At 37.9% G+C, this 25,838-nt stretch overlaps 1 protein-coding gene across 15 annotated transcripts in view; it reads right to left on the bottom strand.

The window, feature by feature from the left end:
* The window catches only part of Anks1b (ankyrin repeat and sterile alpha motif domain containing 1B), a 1,114,759-nt gene that overhangs the window by 268,371 nt on the left and 820,550 nt on the right, over positions 1–25,838 (bottom strand). For all 15 annotated transcript variants that reach the window (XM_027947591.2, XM_027947674.2, XM_027947839.2 and 12 more), the window contains one exon: positions 22,308–22,406. In XM_027947591.2, coding sequence (XP_027803392.1) covers positions 22,308–22,406 — 99 coding nt within the window. The remainder of the gene's footprint in view (positions 1–22,307; positions 22,407–25,838) is intronic.

Raw genomic sequence — 25,838 nt, 5'->3', positions numbered from 1 at the left:
GGCTATGTGACTTGGGGCCCATTACTTCACCCTCTCCAAGCACTGTCATTTATAAAGTGAAGGTGTTGGACCCATGATCTCAAAGCTTCTTTTTACAGTATACCCTAAACTTTATAATTCTATGGTATAAGAATTAATTTTGAATTAACATCTTATTAATTTGCCTAGTAAGGAAAAAAAATATGCCCAATGACAAAAAAAAAAAAAAAAAAAAAAAAAGAAAAATAGGACACATAGACTAAAGGTCAGATGGTGCTCAGATTTTTCTTTTTTTTTGACATAATAATCTAATTTTATTTTTTGCCATATGAATTTCTAGTTGACATAGCCTCATGAATTTGGGTTACACAGTCTACTTCAAAGGCATTGTCTCTTTCTAGAGAGAAAGAGAAAGGGACACCCGCCTAGCCAGCCAGATCAGCCGAATCAACCCTGGCGATCAATGGGGTGACAGATGTCGCAGCCAGATCGCCCTCACATCCTCAGATTTTTCTTATGACTTTAGCAGTACCCACAGGTAGTACTGCAATTGCTTTCTCAAATTAGCAATGATTAAACTTTTTTTCTCACATAAACATCTGGCAAGAAAGAGTTAGGAAAAGATAGCTTCAGGGCTGCCAGGCCAGAAATACGCATGTGCGGGAGATAGGCACAGTTTGTAATCTCAGAGGCAGAATGATGGGCAGATAGCAGGCATATGCAACAGAGGTTCACAAGGCCATCTGATTTAGCTTGCTGAATTCCAAAGTCTAGGGAAACTTAAGCTGGGACAGAAATTGGAGATAATAATGAAGCTTTAGGCTTGGGAAAGTTCAGATATATTGATATATTTTACTGAACAACTTGCGTGTTTCTTTGTTCTGCCTGAATGCACACGAGTGTTCTCCAGGGGTCTTAGTGCATCCTGGAGAGAGAGAGAGAGAGAGAGAGAGAGAGAGAGAGAGAGGCGCCTAGGCTCTGAGCTGCTTGCTCCACTTCAACCAAGTAGCTCCTATCTTAAATGTTTTAAACAGGCAAGAAGAGGAAGAAGGATTTCTGTGCTTTAAAAAGAAATGTTTAAAAACCACTGATCTAGAAGATATTTATAAGACTAGAGATAACTACAGGTTTTTTTCCCCTCAATTTCTTAGTTTTATTGGAATATTCTGGCGTGGTCTGTCATATATGTATATAATATATGTCTGTATATGTATATATGTATATATAATCTATCATTCTATCTGCTTAAAATCAGCTTTGTCTGTGAAGACAAAAACAATACTCTGTGAAATGATGGAGCCAGAAGATGGGAGTTATAGCAAGAGGAAGGCCAGGAAAAGAGATAAGGGAAGTAAAATGAGAGAGATAATATACAGTAAAATAGATTTTGGATTAAACAAAAAAAGTAACTTTCAATGCAACAGTTAAGCAAAAACCATGACATTGGCATGGTAGTTTGACCAAGATAATAAGAAACTCCAAAAAGCCAATAATGTATTAGGGAGATATTTTTTTTTATGTCTGAAAGTTTTACACAATTAAGACTGATATTACCATGGTTTACCAAAAACTGTCTCTTCTTTTACATAATGGGGCTTATAATTGGGCTTATGTCTGCCCAACTAATGACAAGGTGCATTAGCTTTTTTGCTTGTTGCTGTTATGAGAATATGTTTGTGACTATGGAATGAAAGCTTGGCATGTAAATTTAACTTCTAGGTCAGCTCCAAACTGAACGTTTCTTTGCCCTAGATTAGCTTTTTTTTGGGGGGAGGGTGTCTTCCCATGAGCTAGAACATTAATGCCTGCAGTTAAGCTTTGACTACAGGCATAACAATATCCTCAAGTTTGTGAAATGCTTCTCACAGCTTTTATGAGGATCACATGGGGAATCTTGTTAACATGATTCTAATTCAACAGGTAGAAAGGAATATCTGAAATTCTGCATTTTAAAACAAGTTCCCTGATGATAATAATGTTGTCAGTCCATGGATCATTCTTGGAGTAGCAGTACTTTAGAGGATGATGGAGGAACAGATCAAAGGCCCTGTATCCTTCCAGAATTGCATAGAGCAGAACCAACTTGTAAACCTGGACTGCTTTTTTTCAGAACTGTGATATGAGATAAAGGACTGTTCTATTCTTTAAACCACCATACTATGAAGCTTCTTGTTTCAGCTGCATAGCTTCCCTTCAATATAAAGGTAACTGAAAATAAGTAATTGTCATATAGAACATTCATAAGGAGTCTGTAACTTCATTGACAGTACATTGTATTTTCTCTTGTTTTGTGTAGCCATAAATGTTCACATGTGTTGCTTCATTTCCTTTAATTGTGTTTGTTGACATATTTCTGTCAATCATATTTTCACCCCTTCTGACAATTATGCAAGGGATAAAAAGGGGGGGAATTTGAGAAAACCCCAAGTTTCTAGCTTAGATATCTGAGTACATGGTGTTGTTTCCAGCCAAGGAAGAAAATAAATTGAAGATGCTTGGAATCACATCTTAAATTTTGAGAAGTCTGGAGAGACATATGACCTTGGGCACTGTCAGCAGCACAGGTGGGAATCTTGGCTTCCCCAATTATAGTTGCATGACCTTGAGGAAACTACTTCTCCTTGCCAAGCATCATTTTTTGATTAGTAATATGTGAGACAAAAAGAATATCAACAACTGAGAGAGTTGTCATATGAATTTAGTGAAATTATGCAAGTGGAATTTAGCATAGTACTTGGCACAGAGAAAGACAGAAGCACTCAATAATTATGTTTTATCATAAATCATGTGTAGACGAGACTGCAGAGTGATCAGAGTATGAGAAGAGATTGGCCTAAGAATGAACCAAATCTTTCAAGAAAGTAGGAAAAGATAAGTACACTCAGGAGACAACAAACAAACAAACAAAAATCAAAAAAGTCAAGACTAGAAGAGAAGTAGAGGGAAGAAATTGAGTTTCAAGGAGGGTTGGTAAGTAGTGAGGGATGCGGCAGACAAGTCTAAGAAGATGAGGAAGAAGAAGTGTTTGGGGATCTGGCAAATAGGTCAGAGGGGATGTGACTGAGGAAAACACAGAAGTCTGGCTGCACCTGGTTGAGCAAATAGAAACTTCAAGCTAAGCTATCCTTTTGGGAAGTTTGTAAGAGAAGAAAATGAGAGAAAGGATAGTTTTAGAAATCACAAAGGAAAAGGCATTAAAAGGGGCAAAAGTGAGGACTCAGGAATGGGTCCAGGAATGGCCTGAAGATTGATGGAGAGTGTTTGTCTTTTTCTTGGGGGCTTTCACTTGCCTTTCTTGAAAATGACAGAGCCAGGGGGGATAGCTGGGGCTAACTTTAGGGTTAATAATCTTTGTGTTAAACACAGTAAACGTCTGGAAGTCCTGAGGCTTACACTTGGTGAGAACTGTTTGTGGGTGAAGTACCTTTGCGACATTCTGGTGCTGGTCCCTATGGGGTCCAGGGCTGTCTGCATGTGGCATGCCACTTTCCAGATACAAACATACAAACCTATCAACTCACCTGTGCCAATATCACTGATGTGCCAGCCTCAGCTCTTAATATACCCGTGGCTTCTCTTTTCCCACCTGGATACGCTTTGAGATCTCAGACTTCCTGCCTGGTAAAGCTTTTGTAATACACACAGCTGATATCATTGTGTACCTCCCTTATTCCAGCTCCTTATTCTACCCTCTTCTTCTCTGTCCTGCTGCTACCCAAGAATCAAGCTAACAGCAGCCCTGAAAATAAACCAGGACAAGTTGTGCTAGCAGACAGTGTGCTGCCAAGTCCAAATGCAGGTCTATCAAGTGGTGAGAGGATCAGATCTCCTGCAGGCTGGGAGAACTGGGCTTAGACATCACTGTGCTGTTTCATCAGTGGCTCTTAACTGAACATGAAAGGAAAAAGCTGATCCACTGACTCTGGGACCCCAGAAAAAAGTCCACCTATCAACATCCAAGTGCTACATCAGTGCAGACTTTGCTGGAAGGGACATGTCTACAAGATGCATAGCACTATTAATGATAAGAACATCATCTAATAGCTACATGGGGCTTTAAAGGCCGTAAAGTGACTTCATTTAGGTCATCTCACTTGAGAAGAGTTTTAGGTGATGTTTGGGGAAATTCTGTTTATGGAGTCTGAGAACTTGGTACTCCATGAAATAATATTCCTTCTGTGGGAAATACGAATATGCTGTGACTGCTGTGGGGAAGCAAGGTCTAAGGTCTCTGTGTTGTGTGGCTGTGGCAAGGAAGGGGTCTGTGTACAAATAAAACATTGGCTTGAAGCCCTTCTGTTTAGATTAGTCTCTGTTTTGGATACAATTTCTGCAAAAGAATAGAGAGGCACCTTAACTCTCAGAGGTAAGAGAATTGTGTTGAATGTTGCTTTGGACTCAACTATAGAAAATAATAACCTCTCTGTTTTCCACACCAACAGCCAAGCATCAGTGATTTGGCGTCCCTGAACAGTTGAAGATGCCCAGCTTTAGACATAGGGAAGGAACAATGAAGAGGTTATCTGGATATTACTTGGCATTACAGTTTTGGAGAAAGAAGGGAAAGTAAAACAGTTTGGACTGGACACTGTCTCTTAATGTCCCATGTTTTCTATTTCATGAATAAGAGAAAAAAATTAAAACCTAGCCCAGGAAAGGCCCGAGGTCCCTCTAATTTTGAGGTCAGATCATGGAGTAAACTGGGAGTAGAACAATGGACAATGACGAAGCATAGATAAGAAGTGTTTTCATGAGATAAGAAGTGTTTTCATGATTCATGAGCTAATAACTTTTCAGCAGGATAGAATCATCAGAGAGGCATTAGCCAGACAAGTCTAGCCTCTAGCCATTAGGGACAAGGGGCATCCCCTTTGGTCAGAAGTACAGGATAATCACAAATTAAAACAGTAAAGTAGCCAACATAGATAGCTACAAACCATGGTTGGAAAAATAACAATAGCAACAATTACAAAAATAATTTATTGCTTTGTAAACAGTGTGAGTGGTCTATTGGTCAGGCACTAATTTTTTTCAGTTTCATCTCTGCACATGAAGAGTAACTCTATCTGTAGCATCACTTGAGAACAGTTGTCTGTCATGCAAGATTGGTGTGTACTGTGTACTAAAAGACCTATAAAGCCATATATGGGACATGCATAAATGTGGTTCTGGGGTTGGAAGATTTTACTGAATGATTTTATTGTATTTTTCCCTAAAGCTTTGGGTAAAAAGTGTATTTTTAAAAATTCAATAAATGGAATTTTTTCTATCATCTTCTTATTTCTAAAATCCTTGTTGAGATAATGCTGACCCTCAAGCCCTTTGTTAAACATCACTATTTGTTTTGATTTATTTCCTTGTTGCAAAGCTCTTTTATGAAGCAAGGGCTCAGATTAAAGATGAACTGAGGATTTACTGCAACTAGAATAAGGTGCTGAACAATGCTCCCCGTCATTCACATTTTCAAGCTCTACCAGTGATGTGAACTATATTTAGAAAAAGGCACAGGGTCTCTTTTTTATCTGCAGTACATGTTTTCTGACATTCGGGTAAGCTATTTGGTGGTTAATATAGCACATCGCTTTCCTCTTGAAACAGAAACTTTAAATGCTACTATCAATCAGGAGAGACTTCTGCATGATTTTAGTTTCAACTAATTTTCCCAAACTTGAGTCTTCAAAAGATAATGAATGCTTTGAATGTCAGTTCTATTTATTTGATATTTAAAAGCCATGTCCTTGCTTACAGCCTCCAGGCATGTGCATAATAACATCATCCACTGAAGTACTTCAAACAGATATATGTACCACAAAACCAATTAGAAGTATACAAATGAATAACTTATGTTCTGCCTGAGTAGAATACCACAAAGGATACCATTCACATGGTGGTCAAAAATTACTATATGCACATTCACTTATGGAGTTAAAAATGGAACCATCTATCCATCCATTCACCCATCCACTCATTCAACAAATACGAACAATGTGCCTACTATATTTTAGGCACTGTGTGGGACGTACCAGTGACTAAAACTCGAAAAGATAACTAGTTCTTGTGGAGCTAATGTTCTAAGTCGGGGAGTCAGATAACAACTAATAATAATAATAATAAAGAAATAAAGTGTATATTTTGCATGTATATTATGTTAGGTGATAGAAATATTGGAAATAAAGAAAGTACAGCAGAGTGATCAGAATGGTGGAGAGTGGTGTGGTGGAGGGAGGTGAGGGACTAAATAGGGTGCAGGGAGAGTTTCATTAAGAAAGTGAGATTTGATTACAGATTCGAAGATGGCACATTGGCTGTGTTGGCAACTAAGGGGGGAGGATTCCAAGTAAAGAGAACAGATAGAGCAAAGGCCTTCGGGAAGGAGGGAGGCCAGTGTGTGAAGAATAACAAGGTTACCAGTGGGGTTGGGGCAGTGTATGCTGGCACAGAGCAAAGGGGAGCAGGTCAAAGGGGCAATTGGTGGCCAGATTAAACCAGGCCTTGAAGGCCTGGTAAGGTCTGGCTTTCATTCTGAGGGAAACAGGGAGCCAGTGCATGAATTTGAGCAGAGGTGTGGCATGATCTGGCTTGTACTTCAGTGAAATCACTCTGGAGGCTGTGCTAAGAACAGCTAATAGGGAGGCTTTTCAGAGGCTGTGGAAGTAGTCCAGAAGAAAGAGATTGGTGGCGTGGAATAAAGGTGGCAAGCAATAGTCAAATTTCAGACATATTTTAAAGGTAGATTGGCACGATTTCCCAAAACACAAAATAAAATGCTCCTTGTTCTCTAATATGAGCTTGGAGTTTGTCAGCTTGATGACTACAGCTGTGGGGTATGGATCTCAGCTTGAACAGAACTGCGTTCATCTGTTATGTGTGGGAATTTATGCATGACTGGCAGGCTTGGTCTTGCAGGGGTCTGTTTTCAGTAGGGAATTCAGGGGCCTCAAAAGACTCTCTGCTCAAATTGAGAAGTCAAGGCAGATGCATTTAATTCAAAAGACAATAGATGAGTATCAGAAAGAATGGGTGATTCTGATAGATTTCAGGATCTGGCACTCTGACCAGGCTAAGGTCCAGGTCCCAAGGACCTTGCCTTAAGATGAAAAGGCTTCAATAAAAGAAGTATATCATGAAACATTTTTGGGACATTGGGAACAAAAAGAGTTAGCAGAATTGGCACCAGCAGCTTTATCAGTGAGCAGAGATGGTGCCATATTGCAGTACTGGTGCCCTCGACACTGGGCCCTGGCAGCTGGTAATGGTACCCACATTGGCAGGCTTCAGCGGCATTGGCAGAACATCTTGTTGGCATTGGCTGAGGTGCCCTTGAAGGGAAGACACTGGGCATCATATCAGTAGCACACACATCATACCTCTGACACATTGGGCACCTGCAGCTCTGAAGCAGCCTTTGGAAGTCATCAGAGGCTGACTTGGCACCCTGAGTGGTACTGACAGGACTGAGAGCACTTTTGGATAGGGATTGGTGGTTTTGTTTCAAGCCTTGGTGACAGGAGACATCAACACAATAAGCTGGAGCAAAACAGGCAAAAAAGGGCAGATGTCATAGGGTCAGCCAGTGTCTACTCAATGACACACATTTGATGAGAGACACCTAGAACAAATCACTAGGAGGAGTTTCAGTAAGGTCTAGAACACGCAGAGAAGGTTGTCCTGTATAGTCATTGTGATCCCATTTCATAGACCTGGTTGGGGTTTCTGAATACTGCTTGTATATCTACAGGTAAGGGATGGTCTAAAAACTGCTCCTTGGCAAGTGAGAGCAGTAGCCACACTGAACAAGAGCTGGATCCTCAGGGAATTGGTGACCACATGATGGTCTGTTTTTGTCATTTCAGAATTTTTAATTACCTAAGTCAATGGAGTGACTAAGAATCTTCAGCTCTATTATGGGAATCCTGACTAGACAATTATCTCTTAAAATAATTTTAATAATTATTATTTAATTTAACAAGAATTTTTAAAAAAATTTTTTTAGATGCATGGCTCTTTATTTTATTCATTTATTTATATGTGGTGCTGAGAATCGAACCCAGTGCCTCACACATGGTAGGAAAGTGCTCTACGGCTGAGCCACAGCCTCAGCCTCAATTCAGCAAGAATTTCTAAGCACAAAATACAAATGTAATATCACCCTAGGAATTGTATAAATGTAAAATGTTGCAAAGGTCTACCTTTAGGAATATATAATTTTCCTCAGTATGCATTTAAATATATTAAAAATAGGAGAATTTAATTATCAAAGTCTTTATACGTTTGAGAAGAAAAATTTGAGTGGTGGAAAAGTTTGGGGAGAGTTTATTCTACCGTGTCTCTTGGGGTTAATACATGAGGAAGTGAATGAAGGCATATTGTGTCGGGGGTAGGGGGTGAACATGGGTATCCTTTTCTCCTTAATATCCTTAGTCCCAGGAGGAACACAGGCAGCATCCTCTCTATTGAGTGACTCCTTGAATGCTAGGTTTGGCTAAAAATATCTATTCATTCTTTGAGAATCAGTTCAAGCATCATCCACCTGTCCAGAAAGATTTCCTTGATCCCCACACACTTAGCCTTCTCTCCTCGTGCACCATTTTTCACACAGTATTTTAATTTTCGACATACCTGACTCTAAGTAGGTAGAACTCCTTGAAGCAGAGACCAAATCTTTTTTTTTTTTTCATTCTTATCCCTGAACCTAGCATAGGGCCTAAACACACTGATGATCTGGTTGAATGGATGAATCAGCAATTTACTGACGAATCTCTTGGCATGGCTATATGGGTGTTTGCAGACACAGGGCACCTACAGTTGTACCAGCTCTCTTACACCTGGCTCCAAGCCTGGGAAGATGCTGAGGTATCAGGATGTAAGGTCAATTGCTACTTTGTATATACATCAGGTAGCACTTAGTAAAAAGTGTTCTGTCCAAAGTGGATACCAGAAAATGTTGACAGATGATGATGTAATTGAGTCCCAGAGGTGAGAGGCAGGGAAATCAATCTTTTATACATTTACTGTAATAATCTCTTTTGTACCTTTCACATTCATAAATTTCTATAATACATTTACCGCTTTGTATTTAGAATATTGTAATATAAACCTTTGCCACCAAGCAGTGGCTTCTAAATAAAGAAGGACTCGAGGGTTAAAATTGATAATGCATTCAAGAAAAAGCTTTTAACCTGTCAGTACTCTATGATTCATAAATTACAACCTTAAAATTATTTAAAGTGTATCTATTTAGTACTTATACCATCATGAATTCATAGAACAACACATAAAGCTAAAAGTGTTTTCTCTTAAAGACATGAAGAACTCTAGCTGTTTCTTGAGTGTTCACTTCCTCTAAGAGCAGCAGTTATCTGTTAACTTAAAAAAAAAGGAAAGAAAGTTGAATTTCTGTTTACTAAAATAGAAGACAACAGTGCTGTGGGAGCTAATGAAAATGGCCAGTTCTTTTTTCTAAAGGTGAGTGCTTTGATGGGTGATTCTACAGTGTACAGAGACTGGTGCTCTGGTGATAGACTAAGTAGAAAAAAAGTAGTTATTAAGAGCAAAGACTCCAGAACCAAGATGACTGGTTTGAACCTTGCCTTTGCCACTTACTTGCTGTGTAACCTTAGGCAAGTTACTTAATTTCTCTCTGCATTGATTTCCTCACCTATAAAACAGGGATTTAATTTTGCTCTTTAAACTAGTTTAGGGGTTAATCCAGTAGTACTTATAATAGTGTCTGGCACATTGGAAATTTCTATTTAAATATTTGCTATGAAATCAAGGATTTGCCCTGCAGTGTCTTTCTGGCATGCTCAGGAGTGTTTTAGGAAATGTGGATTACTAGGTAGAGTGTCCTCTGCGGGTCCACAGATCAACCATCAGGCCAGAACCCACAGGCAAAAGATGGATGTGAGGACTACCAGTCTTTGAAATCTAAAATTCCATTAATTACCAACAATGAAAATAAACGATAAAGAAATATCATGTAATGAAAAAGTGCTTAGTTTAGGGGTAGAAGAACATTAACTATGTCACTACTGTGGCCTGCTCCACTGAAGCTGACTGCAGGTGTTCATCTGAGCTTGAAGTATTTGACTTATTATTCATTGAAAGGTGAAGTGAAGAATGAAGTTCGTGGCTGGATTAATGGTATGAGCTGCAATTCAGAGGATGGCTATTATAAACAAGACCAAACAGCACATCTATCTAACTAAATAATCCAAACAAATGCTTGTAGTCACTTTTTGATTGGTGTGTCATGAGCTATTGCAAAATTCCATAACAAAGAAATTTTACTGTGCATAGGAATGGCTTTTTGATTCATCTACCTTTTCCTCCAGGAGGCCTTGCAAAAGTTTATAATTTTAGTTCTATTATAGTTCACTTCATATTAAAATAATTTGAATTTCCGCCTAACTTCTCTATCTAGACAAAAATCTAGATGAAGGCACAGACTGTGTAATTTCATCTTATTTTTTTCTACTTGTGCTATGTCTGTGACATTAATACATTTGCAGACCCCCCAAAACAGAGTCTTTTGACTTGAATGCTACTGATTGAAAATATAGAATTTAGTAAAATTCTATTCAACTGTTAAATTAGCACTCACTTGATTATACAGTAATGGTAGGAAACAGTGACTTAACAATGGCTTATTCAAAATGGTAGGTATGTTGTTTTATAGTTTTTGTGAAAATTTAAAATTTACGGAGTTGTGCTTTTCTATGACATCCCAATGCCTTTACAATTTAAGAGAACTACACCATCAGGGTCTTACTATTCAGATTCTTAGTCTGGTTCCATTCTGTGCCAGACATTTATTGAGCCCTTGCTGTTTAAGCTCTTCTCCATCTCCCCACACTCTTCTTGCATTTTTACTTAGTGCTGGGAACTGATTTCATTACCTCTAAGAGGTACAGTCAGACAGGTAGCTATGTCAAAATTAAGCTTAGTCATTTAATCTCTAAAGAGGAAGGCTCCAGTTATGATTTTAACACCTTCTCTTTTAGCTCTTGATGGGTTAAACAATAACTCCAAATGTATTCCAAAATGTTTAAGTTAGCAGATGACAATCAAATCTGCAATTTTATTCCTTATTTAGATAATGAGAAATCTGTAGTGTGCAAAATCCACTAGTATAGAACAAAAAGCTCACTGTGCAATACAAATACAGTCCTAGGCAGATTCTCTTGTCAGGAAATGAGTCCCTTTGTGGTTAATTTTTGGTCCTTGACAAAAGTAATGTCAAAACTTCATTGATTTTTGTAGTCTAGAGTAATATAATAACCTAATGTGGCAGGTTCCACTATTATCTTCATTTTAAAAATAAGGATATTGAGGATTAGAGAATTTAAGTAACTTGCCCAAGGTGACTCAAGCAGTAGGTAGCTAAACTAGGATTAAATTAGGTTTAACTAAAAGCTCAAGAGGGTTCATTTTTGAGCCCTGGCAAGATTGCAAGTTCCTTAAGATGACTTAAGTGGATTATTTAGCTTGCTTATCTCAATATCCCCTTAGTATCCTTATTGTCCTTTGAAATACAGTGCTTAGACAATATAGTGAGTTGCCTGGGTTTGAAGCCCAGTTTGTCCACCTAAAATGGCATTCAGACATCCCTATGATTCTTTGTCCATTCTCTTGCTCAATATTTTTATCCACAGCATTTATCATTACTTATAATTACCTACTTTTATCTGGATCTCCCACTAGAATATAATCTACGTGAGGACAATAACCTTGTAGATCTTATTTCCTAATCACATTCTCAATAGCTGGAACAATGCCTGGCACGTGGTGGATGGTTCATAAAAACTATTGTGTGAATAAATAAAAGGCAACTCATTTAGCTTATTGTTTAAGCCTGGAGTAGTAATTTTCAGATAAAATTAATGGGCTGAAGGAACCTCATGTTGTTCTTGGTTCACGACCTTCAACTTTTTAAAAAATATTCATTTAATAGATCCAAATATAGCACAGCACAACACCACTCCAGGGTGGGTAAAATCATTATATCCATTTTAAAGATGAGGAAACTGGCAGAGACAGGTTTAAAAAATTGCCCAGGGTCACCCAATTAGGCAAAGAACAGAGCCAAGATTCAAACTCAGGGAGTCTGGCCATGTTCCCAACCACTATACCATGCTGTTTTCTGGCTTAATTCTATAAAAGTGTCATTAACATGAGGTTTAATGTTCTAAAGATGTGTCCCCACTCTCTTTAGAGAATGGTCTTCCATCTTGTCCAATCTTCCTTCCTCTCCACCCAGATTAAAGACGAAAACAAACAAGATGGTTTTATTTATTACTCCATTACATCTTGCCTTCCTGCAGGTAGCAATGCGTGCTATCCGTGAAGCTTCTCATATGCCACCTTCAAGGGCATATGAGAGATTTGAGTCCTGGAGGCTTCTGGACAGCTGACATGGTCTTGTAGGTCTATTCTTTGACATGGCTGTCTCCTTCCTGTCCTGCCAGGGCTTCTGGATCCCTGCCATCGCCCTTTCCTCCCAGCCTTGAGAAGGGAATTCAGTGATCTAGGGAGGCTACAAGAATAGTCTTTTAAGCCTGAAACCTAAAAGGGAGCCTAGTTTTATAGACATCCCTGTTCTTGCTTTGAGTCCTTTGGTTTTTTTTTTTTTTCTGTCCAGTCTCTTTTCAGTTTCAATCACAAACATGTAAGCATCCTCATGGCCCTGGCTCTCTGCCACAGCACAGTATTCACCCAGGGGCAATTTTCATGAGCACCCAAGCCTGGGCTTTAGCTCCAGTTCTGTTAAGAAGGAGCAATCTGCCTGGGGGAAAGTCAATTAAGATGACTGGGATTTAGTTTCTTCACCTGTGAAAAGACTCAAGTAAGAGGATGAGCTGGATATTTAAAGGTTCCTTCCAGCTCTAAATTCAATTGTTCTTTGAAGGATTATGTAAGGAAGAGAAAGAACTCAGATAACTAAATCCCTTTCACTCTCCCTACTGGCCGCTGTATAACTCCAAGGGAGCCATTGCTCTTTACAAAATGGGGGTGAACTTCTCAAAGTTGAAGGACAACAGCTGCTGGAGATAGCAGGAGGTGGAAACCTATTTGCTTGCCTAATTCCTCCCCTATTTCTCTGTAAATATCAGGGGGGATTATGAGTAAAAATGATATTTCAGCTCTCTGGTATACATAATAAACCTTTCCAAGACAAATTCATTTAAATTAAAATATTTTAAAAATCCTCCCTCATAGGTTTGGAAGAATGCAGTTTCATTTTGCCTTCTGAAATTGCATAAAAACTTTGGAACAGAGCTTAAGTGAATTTGGACTGTACTTCTCTCACATCCAATAGTTTTCTGAATATCCATCTGGCTTCAATAGATAGGGCTATTTTGCACTCTGTACATATACTGGGTTTTGTCCTTTGAGCTTCAAGGAACATCGGCCATTCTTTTTCCCTGTGTGTCCTTCAAGAATAGACTGGTTATTAGTCCTCACTTGTAAACAGAAAGTGTGAGGCATGGGGGAGACTCTAGGATTGCAGGTCACCAGTGTTGTGGGTGCTGACATGCATAAAGAACATGCCATACTCCTTTGTAAAACATTTAAAGATAAAGGCATCAGTCAGGAAATGTCTTTATGATTTCTGATCTAACTCACCCAGTTTTGATCTCTAATCTGCATTCTTTTTAGCACAGATTTAATAAAAATGAACTGGGCATTACTATCTTCAAGTGCTTTGTGCTCCAGGCTTAGGAAATGAAGATGAATATAGATATGGCAAAGATCCTAATCTTGAGTGAGAGAGACTACCTAGTCAGTAGGTAGTTTTTGTATGAGGGTAGGAAGGGAACACAAAAGGGTTAAACTTTCAATCTCACCCAGAGAGAGGATGTCATAAAATGCTTTTTCAAGTAAGTTTTAAGGAGTGACTAGAAGGGAACTTGTGTAAAAAAGAGTGGCAGTTGAGGTACAGAAAGAAATGGTGTTTCTGTCATCATTTCCTGGGACAAGAGTATATTTCTTGTTCTCCTTGTCAGTTTAGCGAGGGTCATGAACATCATGGTGAATCAAATGTAGTCTAACGTAAGTGGTGCACTTCCAGGCCTGACAATGGAACACTGTGTGGTCTTCCATGCTCTTCTCTACCCTGCCTTTAGATGGTAGCACTTAAAGAACTCTGCCATGACGGAAGAAACCTCAATCCCTGAGTTACTACTTGGAGGGGAGCTACCTGACTCTGGACCTAGCATGAATAAGAACTAAAAATAATAGTGTTAAAACACCATAATTTTGCAGTTGTTACAGTGGCTGGAGTTCACTACCCTGATTACACAGTGTGCCAGGCTAACGAATAAAAAGAAAGATCTCAAGGATCTGCTGTTACTTCATAATTTCCATACCTTAGGTTACTCAAGTGTTTGACCTTAAGTCAATCACTCTTTCTTCCTTCCTCATTCTCCAAAGGTATCAAATTCTTCCTGAAATTTACAGGTTATAACAAGATAACTAATCCTCCTGGACCTGTACCTTTTAATGACATTTTTAAAATTTTATATATTATTATATAAATTATTATATATCATTATATAAAATATATTATATATGACTATATAAAAATATATTATTTTGAAACATAATATATATATTAAAGCTTTAAAATAAATTTATATAAAATATAGTAGTATATGAATATTATACTTGTAAATATATAAATGTGTCCATATTACATAATATATAAGAAAATATCATTAAAACGTTGTGTGTGTTTATGTATACAAAATCCATTTTTCTTATTAAAATATATGTTTTGTTAGGGTAAAGGGTGAACCTACATTGTTCATTACTATAACTCTAGTGCCAAGGGAAGTGCCTGGGATATAGTAGGCAGCCTTGAGTATTTGTAGAATAAATAAAGATAAATGCAATAGAATTCAGGCAGTTTTCTTTGATGAAAATGCAACTTAGCTTGGACATGTTTATTCTGAAGGCTCTGTGTTATATCCAGATGTGGGATTCCTGAAGGCAGAGCTACAAATCTAGAGACAGTGGTTTGGGGCTTACTCATGTGTAGGTGGTAGCGACAGCTATGGGGGCAGATGAAGGTGCCAAGGGAGAGTATGGGAAGGAAGAAGAGGAGAGAATTAGGACTGAATTCTGGAGGGTATCAATTCATGAAACAGACTCCACATAAGAAGCTAATAAAGGATCATTGGGAAGAGGAGGTAGAACTAATCACATTGAGACAGGAGATTTTGGAGTAGTTTGCTTTTTTGTTTGTGAGAACACTGAGTTATAGTTTGGGGGTTAGATCTGGGAATATAGAAGAATTCAATGAACACCTATTTATTGATTTATATAAATGCTGAACCCTGAAGAGTTCCCATGAAGATGGGGCCAACACCTTTTAACAAATGTGCAGCTAGTGTCATCCCTGTTGGTCATGACAAAATACCTGTGTTACACAAATATCTGGGACAATAGCAGGAGGCTTGTGGGCCATCCTGGGCCCTTTTCATTCATCTGATGTAGTAGGCTATATTTCTGATCAGAATCTTTCCTGTCTAGAAGATTTTCAGAAGTACAGCGAAGCCTCCATCTAGCTAGAGATTTGTTGCTAATATAAGTTATGTGTCAGTAAACAATGGTACACAGGTCAAATCCAGCCAATTTCCTGTTCTTATAAATAAAATTTTATTAGAACACAGACACACTCATTCATTTCTGAATGATCCATGGTGGCTTTTATTCCACAACAGGGTTAAGTAGTTGCAACAGAAGACTTATGGCCTATACAGTGTCAAATATTTACAATCTGGCATTTTGTAGAAAAGGTTTGCCAATCCCTGGGCTAAGTACATCTATTTGTCCTAGAACAATAAATCATTTTCAGAGCTGAAGGGATGGTCCTTGAGAAAACCACAGCCTGTGTCTCTAAGGACCAGACCAATAGGATGTGGAATACTCTATTCCTTTATCAGACTGAGTTGAGTTGTATATTTATTTTAGATTGGGACCTCCATGTTAACATTGTATATATGTGTGTATATGAAACTCTGTTCTGTGGTGTGTCTTTAACAGATGTCCCTTGAGTGCTAGGCCAACATTGGGTGTCACAAAATTTAAGACATTAGCCAGTGGGGGAAGGGAAATGGAAGTAAAAAGAACGTGGGTAGATGAAGAGTGAGTGATGGGATGGGAGAATGAAAAGCTACCCTGTCTAAATGTACCATGAGAGCATCTGTGCCTATAGCCTGTATTTTGTCACTGCCATTCTGAAAAATAGTTTAAAAAGGAATAAGTTTTTATCATTTTTCTAAGTGATAGGGAAATAAGACTGAACCTTCCTTTCTAGACTTTTAAAGAAATTACATTGGTTGTACATTTTCCCTCTAAAGCACTATCCATTGAGACTAGAATTAACAAACATCTGAATTTCAAGGCTATTGAAAGAAACTGGAGTCTTTAAGAGCATAGTCTTGAATGGGAAGCTAAAGTGAGATATCACATTTATAATATTCTTTTCAAATTCTAAAATAATCTGTGATCCTACCAAATTAAGACTTTCATTTCTGGAGAGATACTTTTCCCTGTGACACAGGAGTAGCAAAGAGACAGCTATAACCAAATCTGGCCCCTAGTGCTTTGTTTTTTTAACAAAGTAACTGAGGGAAAAAAAAAACCCTTATAATTTGTTGGTGGGTGAGGGAATAGGACTTGTGCTTTCCAGTTTGCCTCAGTTCCCATCATTCTAGATTGTCTTATCTTTAAAGTGTTTGAGTTCTCAATCCCTCTAGTATCTTTTCATCCCTATGGTCCTTTTTTAACTTTCTAGTTTTGCTAGGTTTTTAAAAAAATGTATTTTCTTTGCTAAGTCTTGTTCAATAGTATTCGATCAACTCACTTCCCCAATATAGGAAGAAATATGCTCCTTTCAGTTTGAAGAATGAATATATTTTTAAAAATCTATGATGTTTTATGGGAATTACTGATTTGTGTGGCTCACTTTGATTAGTGGTGTTTGGAGTATGAAGTCTTCTTCCCCCTATTTTTTATTGGTACATTATAGTCATACATAATGGTGGGATTTGTTGTCACATATTTGTACATGCATACAATATAGCAATATAATTTGGCCAATATCATTGCCCTGTAGAAACTATGAAGTCTTTATGTGAAATTGGAAAATCCCCAAAGGTCTTTAATTTCTGTATTATTGTACCATATATTGATATGTTAAATGTGACCCTACAGACTAGAGACATGTGCTTTTTTTTGAGTGGTTTTTGCAAACAAGGCTTTCAAATCATCTAACTGTGAATATCATAGTCCCAGGAAGATGGCCCAAAGAAATAAAAAATGCCTTTGTTGTTATTGTTAATAGGTTTTTCCATTTTAACCCAGATATAGCATGGAAACTGGACTGTAAAGTAGATCATTATAAAGTGCATCTGTGATAGGCAGACTTTCAAGATAGCGCCCAAAGAGCCACCCTCCTGGTATTTACAAACTTGTATAAATACCTCCTTCTGGGGGCTGGATCTACTTAGAACTTGATTCTAAGGAATGGAATATTGCAAAGGGATGGGAAGATACTCCTGTGATTAGGTTACAAAGGACTGTGCCTTCCATGCTGCTAGCACTTTCTTGTTGTCTGCAGTGCTTACCCTGTTGAAGCTAGCTCCAATTGTGAGATGCTCTGGGGTGGCCCATGTGATAAGAACTGAGGGAGGCTATCAGCCATCAGCTATGAGGCACTGAGGCCCCAGTCCGAAAGCCCTAAATAACTGAATCCTACCTGTAATCATGAGACTGAACTGGAAAGTGGATTCTTCCTAGTTGAGTCTTGAGATGACTGTAACCCTGGAACAGACTCAGAGACAGAGGACCCAGCCTTCACCTGGGTTCCTGACTCACAAAACTGCATTAATAAATGTTGATATATGCCAATAAAATTTGTGATGTAGTAGCAATACAGAATTCTATTTTTCTATTGGCAAAAGGGGACTCTTTTTTTTTTTTTAACCGAAGTCTCAAACTGAGGATACCAAAGTGGTGATTTAATCTAATCAGAGGTGTTTGTTGTCATCAGTGAAAAAATAATTGAAACTATGCACCTAAAACACATACTGATTAAATTAAACTAAACTTAGAAGTAAAAGGCAACTAAAATTTTGGTTTTCACTATGCAGTACAGTAGAAATGAACAAAACGATAAATATCAGACCTTGCACTATGATCAAGAGTCTGTGATAACAACATTCACTGGTCATCACATATTTTTGAGATTTAACTGAGAAAAGCAAGTAAGCAAAGGAGAAGAGCAGAGAGAGAGAGAGTGAGTAGCTAGGTATTGTGGAATCCCAAAGAATATAGTGTCAATGGTTGTCAACAATATCAGTGTCTACTGAAGTCAGATCAAGAGAAGAGGGAAAGGGGCTTATGAAATCTCTGCTCTGCTGGTTACTGGTGACCTTGGCATCAGTTGTGTGGAGTGGCAGCAGAGGAATGAGTCAGATCAAAGCAGATTAAGGGAAGGGTAGGAGCAAAGGAAAGGGGTATAGAAAGTACAGAGCACTATTAAACAGTTTCAAAACATATTATAAAACAGAAAAAAATTAGAAGAGAAAATATTTTAAAATGGAGTATATGACATAAAGTTATGGTAAATACATTTTCAATTTAGGATGAGTGCTATTAAGACAGATGTATGAAAATCCTATCTAACTTTCAGGTATTATATTACCAAAGGAAAAAAGTGATCATGCCCTTGACAAAAGGAAAACATTTTAAAACACTGTATAAACATTTGGCTCTTCAGTTTTAGCTGGAAAAAGGTAAGTTATATGTTATAAATAAGTAATTAGATAATTGCTCTGTGTCTTGGAGATGGAAAAAGTACAACTCCAAGAATGTACAAAATGAACTCCTTTCTCAGGAAATCTTAGGCATATTTCCTTTCTTTAAAAGGTTAAAAAATGAAGTTTGATCTTCATAAAACCAGGGAAATTTTCAGGCCTGAGAACAGACTTAGCTGGAGTTGGTGAAGGAAGGGCAAACTGACGCTGGAAGTCAAGTATGCAAGTCGGATAGGATGAAGAAAGGGAGGAATGACTGTGATTACTGTTCTAAAGATGTCTATGATCAGAGCCCAACTAATGTATTCTGTGTTTTGAATGTTATCAGATATACTTGAGGACTTGCAGATCTTAGCATTGGTGCATATTTCAACATTAAAAAGAACATATTACATAAAATCCCTTCTTGCCAAAGGAAGAAACCTGAAACGACAAATACAAAAATAAGACATTTGAAGTATGCTAAGAGATCAAGATTGTACTTAGCAAACCATCTTTTCTGTGTTTAGGAACAATCTCACCAATTACAAAACACAATATGTTAATTAAAGCATCTCAGGTGGTAATCATAGAATATTTCTCATGACAGATGAAGAACAAATATTCTGAAGACCAAAATCATATAAACAAAAGAAAGAGACATTTTGTCCATTTTCTGGCAGTGCAAAGTTGGAATGAAACCAGATGAATGTGCTGGCAGTGATATTACACTATTAGCCATCTGAAGACTGGGCTCATTATTACCTAAGAAGGCAAAGCATCAATTCGTAGCATTATAACCTTCTGTTCGTGCTGCAGACGTGATTGGGTGTTCTTATATAGTCTTCATTCATTTGTGTGCAGAGTAAGCACTTTTATCCGCCTCTTGATAGAAACCTAATTTTGTATTGTTTCTATTAGATTGTTTTCTCTATTGGGAATGATATTCTGTCTTAAAAATAAATGCTCCATTTATTCCCTGGATAATTTTAGGTGCAGTTTCTTTTGTTTATATTTATGAAATTGCATGTTCAGGATTATAGAATTATCTTAAAATTGAAGCACTCTGATTTTAAAAAAAAACATTTGAATGACATGTGAGGAAAACATTCATTCAATCACTCATTTATTCATTCTTTTAATGATATATTGGGCTAAGCAGAAGAGGGAAAAATTCAAGGATGTTCAGCCGTTCCTGAACTCAGGTGCTTATAACATGCTATACATATCATTTGTACCTTCTGACAGGAACATGCATACGGATACAAAATTCTCAGGGGAATGAGAGGTGAGTGTATTCCCTTATTTCACAAATATTTATTGGCTAGCTACTTTGTGGCAGACACTGTTCTAGGGACTGTGTATGCAGAAGGGAGACAGTCATGGTCCCTGAACTCAAGGACATTGCTACCTCTGGGCAAGATGAAAAACAATAAAGAAAGAAACAAACAAATAATAACACTTCAATTAGTCATAAGTACTATGGAGAAATATAAAACAGGGAAATGTCAAGGACAGTGATAACTGGTAGGAGGTAGGATTTTAGGTCATGAGGCCTCTTTGAAGTGGTGTCACCTGAGTAGAGACTTGATGATGAACAAAGGTCTGAAGGAAGGGCTTTCCAGGTAGAGGGACCAATGCAGAAAGACCTTGAGGCAAAAATGTGCTTGCCATTGTGGAAAACAAAAAGAAAGCCACGTGTCTGAAGTGTAGAAGGAAAAACTGACAATGTAGTCACAAAGGTAGGAAGGGGCCAGATCCTATTGACTTTTGGGACAAGATAAGAATTTTATTCTAAGTGAGAAGGAAATGCATTGGAGACTTTAAGTTGGGTGTGATGTGAACTGGTTTACATTTTAGAAGGAGTTTTAGAGAAGTGGAAATCCAGTTGTAGAGATTAAGAGGGAATTCCAGACAGAGGTTAGACATGTGTGAATCCTCCAGGTTAGAGACGGCAAATGAGAAATCCTTAAAGTAGTCCACCAGGATGACAGACGATGACGACGATAATGATGATGATGATGGTGGTGGTGGTGGTGGTGATGATGGTGGTGATGGTGGTGGTGGTGTTGATGATGGTGACGATGATGATTTTTATGGTACTCGAGATCAAACCCAGGACTCATGCATGCTAGGCAATGACCCTACCACTGAACTACCTGCCTCCCCTCAGCTTGGGAGGAAATAATATTTTAAGATATAAAAGTAGGGAGATAAACAGTATGCACATTCATATTATTTTGAGAATTAGTTCTAGGGACATTTTATTCTTTTCTGTTTAATGTAGGAAATTATATGATTTTATACTCCTTCCTATGCTTGGCTCTCGTTAAATTTACAAGTGTTAAGTTTCTATCAGAAAAAAACTCAGTTCACTGTCTGATGACAATTTTTATCATATAACTTCCTTAGAATAGTGTTTAATATTTCTTTCCCATTCTGAAGAGAAAAAAAGAGAGAGAGTACAAAATGTAGGAAAAGCTTGTGGATCCAGGTGCATCCATTACAGCTCTCCTGCTACCCTGCCTCCAGGCTTGCCCTCCGCTAATCTTTTCCCAACTGGATGACCCCACTTCAACTTTCCCTCCTTGTAATTCCTCTTGTAAACTGCTTCCAGAATTCACCAGCATAAAGTAGTCCAGTCATGTCTAGTCTCCAGTGCCTACAGAAAAAATTTTAAATTCCTTAGCCTGACACAAACTGACCCTATCTATGTTTTCTGCTTTATTTCTGACAGCACACTACACTCTCCAGTTTTAATCACACCGAAGATTCTTTTTCTTTTTGATCATTTTAAAAATGGTGATGAAATACTTTTAACAAAATTTTTTAAAGCATAAGTTCAGTGACATTAGTACATTCACACTGTTGTGCAAATCCCATTGGATTTTATATTACTAATGATTTATCTAATGCTTTCAGCAATTTGTGGCCTGGACCATACCTGGGACTAGATGGCTCCTCTGGCCTCCTGAAATGCCTTTCCCTTTCCCTATCCATTAAAATCCTACGTATCTTGAAAGACTAGTTCTCACATCCTACCTCTTCCTTTAGGCTTCTTTAAAAGCTTATCTAGGAACAGAACATCAACTGAGTTGCCAGATAACACAGTTTACAGTAAAAATGATGCCTCCTTGGCCAATTGCATCTAGACAGGAAGGATCTATCTATGAACTATAAATACATGGTGGGGATGGGACATTTTGGACCTCCTGAGTGATGACTCTAATAATTAGGCAGGACCCTCATAGAGATGCTGGAGGCTAAGTCTATGGAGTTGCTATTAGAGATACTGCTTTTTATGGGGAATGAGGCCTTAAGCCAAGGACATTCCTGCACTTACTTAATATGAATCTAGCCTTCTTGTACCTGAGTTCTCACCTGGGGGTGGGGGGATGGATATTTGTGAAGCTTCCCAGCTGGCCAGCAACATATCCTGTACTACATTGTATTACATGCCCTGCAGCCTGGACTTAAACCTGCTAGGAACCATACACAGGGCTAGGGCAATAAAGTATTTCTTACCTTTGGAAGGAGCTGGATTGCCTGTAGAATTCTTTGTCTGTGCCCAGAATTAAGGATACCAATTTCCAACAAATCTTGATCTTCCATAACATTGCTTCCCTGAAACAAAACCAGAATTGTTACAGACAAACTAAACGTTTACACTGTAGGAAATAATAATTTATTTAACACAGAGTAAAATAACCAACAAGTGATCTGATTTTTTTGTAAGCAAAGACACAAAGTCATTCTTCTGTGCAGGTGAGGGCAGAGTTGGTCCCCTGGGTTACCAATTGGGAGGTATTGAAAACTTCCCTCTCCTCACAAATCTCTCTTGGTTACTTTTTAAAGTCAGATTATCTACACTGAGATTCATCCCTGTGACTTAGGATTCTGTTCCTGTAAAAATGTAAATGCATCTCGGAAGAGTTGTCATTTAGGATTATCAGTGACCTGCACATGGATGTGAATGAATCAATTCATTTTTAAAAAAACGAATCTAAAAACAGATTTTGTGAGGAGGACTGATAGAAAAATTGACATTAAGTAGGCAGGTTAAAAGTGAGAATAATAAATTTTAAAATATTGAATGCCATATTCCTAATCAAGATGGGGAAATAGAGCAATGAATAGGATGCAGACACTGCCCCTGACAGGCTTTACTCCTTCCAATCCAGTAATAGACATAGGTCATGCAAAGGCAGTTGGAATGCTGTGAATAGCTATGTGGTGACAGTCACTTGTGAGTCCAGAAGGGATATGAGAGATGTTTTTGGAGCAGATGACACTTAATCAGATGTGGTTAGGACCCAAAGAAGGAGGGACAAAAGGAATATTATGTGCAATAACCTATAAGAAAAGACAAAGTATACTGAAAAGCATTGAGTTATGGGGTAATTTGGAGAGAAGAGAAAAGGTAAGAATGGAAGATAAGCAGAGGCCAGACTGCACAGACATTGTATGCAATGCCAAGAAGTTCAGACTTCATTGGGACCATCATGGGAAGCCATGGACAGGTTTTAAGAAAAGAGATACATGGTGGGATTCTAAAATTAGAAAGATCATTTTGATTTCTATACCTGGGTCCCAGTTTCCTTAACTATAAAATGATAAGGTTGAATCACACAATCTCCAAGAACTAGACTAGTCCTGAAAGTCTCAGATTTCAATGACTATATTAAGCTGCTGATTAATACAAGACAGAAATTATAGGTACTCATTTTGTCCCTAGATTTGAATCTTTCATCTGTAAGCTAGAGCATTTCTTTAAATTTAGGATTCTAATTATGTCAAATGAAATAACACAGGCACAGAAACACAAATACTGCATGTTCTTGCTCAGTGGTGGAAGCTGAGAAGTATAGAGTGTCATGAGGCTAGGAAGGGTAGTGGGGAGAGGGCAACGGAGAGAGGCTGGGTCTTGGGTACTAAAATACATTTGGATGGAAGAAACTGTTATTATGTTCTATATAGTACAGTAGGATAACTATAATTTATAATAATTTATTATATATTTCAAAATAACTAGAAGAATTTGAACTTTACCCACACATAGAAAGGATAAATGTTTAAGGAAATGGAAATGCCAATTACCCTGATTTGATCATTACACATTATACAAATGTATCAAATTATTATGCTGTAACTGTTAAGTATAAATATTATAATGTCAATTAAAAAAAAGAAAAGTATTTTAAAAATTAAGGATTCTATAGAAGTTCAAGAATAAGGATTGCTACTTTTCTGGAAAAATCCCCAAACTCTGTTCTATTAGTGTATAACACAAAACACTTATGAATACCTGATTGTGGATGGCAACAGGTGCAGAAATAAGTTCAAAGTAAAAGAAAATGAACTGGAAGGGGCAATACCGGGGCCACGGTGTTGAGGAGGTTGCTGCAGCTGTGCTAGAGATGATTTGGGCTTAAACTAAGGTAGTAGTCATCGGAGTCAAAAAGAAGCAAATGGATTTGAAAACTATCAACAAGTTTAACTTGGAGATTGAACATGTGGGATGATGGAGAAATGCAGAATGCATCCTGGTTCCAGGCTGGGACAGGGGTGGATCTGGATGGCTTTCCCTGGGATAAGAGAGGAGGAGGAGGGGCAGGCCTAGCATGGTGCAAAGTGAGACTAATGCTTTTTCCTGGACAGGGACTGAATAGATGAATGTAAACAGTTTAATATCAGACTACATTATAAATGGGTAATTGATTGTTCTTAGAAGGATTAAAGCCATTAGAATGGTACCATAGCTAAGTATTTAAAATGGGCATTCAATGGACAAAAGCATTCCACCTACTCATAGTATCATTCCTATGCTTAAGCTACACCAGCCATCTCAGAGGAAGCAGAACGATTCAGGTACATAGCAGCTTGATAATGAAAAACCTAATGAAAAACAAATAAACCTAGCCTTGGCAGTATGCCACAGGAAACATTGCTCTCAAGAAATTACTCAGTGCACACAATAGAGCATGGCTAAGAATATAAATGACTTCATTTTGAGAAAGTGTTATTATTTCCAGAAATGGACTATTGCGACATGAGCAAGATATGTGATACTTAATCTGATTTTTACTCTTTCTGAGATATTTACAAAGGAGTTACTGACCCCCATCCCCCCCCACAACCAACCAAACAACAACAACAACAACAAAAAAGAAGGAAACAAAGTCCTTTGGCCATCTACGAGCTAGAGCACAATCAGTTTTTCTATGTGCTGTATTAACAACCTTCACATTCATTTCATGCAAAATATAAAGCCCAGTTTTTTTGTACAAACCCCAAACATACAAAGATCCTATAGTTTGTAGGACTTACTATGTATAATTCTGAAAACCTGAGGTCAGTTTTTGAATACTGAGATAATTTTAACAAATCGTTAAACTCCACCGCTCTGCCTCTAAGCCACCCCAATATTATCTTTTCTGTCTTCAGTAAGGGAAGAGTCTTTTAGAAGAATTGTAGATAAGTCAGACATTTTTAAGGAAGGCATTAAGTACATGATAGTAGTTTCTGTTTGGTTCAAATTTCCTAACAGATACGTTTTTTTGTTTTTTTGTTTTTTTTTTGGTACCAGGGATCGAACCCAAGGGTGCTTGGGTAAGTGCCACTGAGTCACATCCCTTACCCTTTTTATTTTGAGACAGGATCTCACTAGATTGCTTACTGCCTCACTAAGTTACTGAGCCTGGATTTGAACCTGTAGTCCTCCTACTTCAGCCTCCTGAACCACAGGGATTACAAGCATGTGCCACCATGCCCAGCCGTAGCAAACACTTTCAAAAAATGAGTGAGAAATATGGGAGGCATAATGAGAATTGTGAGAATGCGCTTAAGGGCAAATAACACCAGTCAGGAAACATAAAGAAAAGAGTTCTTTTCCTCCATGAGGCACACTGTTAGAAATTTTGAATTCTGCTAACCACTTTGATGTGTTTATTACATGATGTATATATGTATGGAATCATCACATGGCACCCCATAAATGTGTACAATTGTGTGTCGATGAAAAATTAATATAAAAGAAAATGTTTTCTCTCTTTCTAC

The sequence above is a fragment of the Marmota flaviventris genome, chromosome 3, assembly GCF_047511675.1.
Source record: "Marmota flaviventris isolate mMarFla1 chromosome 3, mMarFla1.hap1, whole genome shotgun sequence".
NCBI classification, from domain to species: Eukaryota; Metazoa; Chordata; class Mammalia; order Rodentia; family Sciuridae; genus Marmota; species Marmota flaviventris.
This window is presented reverse-complemented; position numbering and strand designations above follow the sequence as displayed.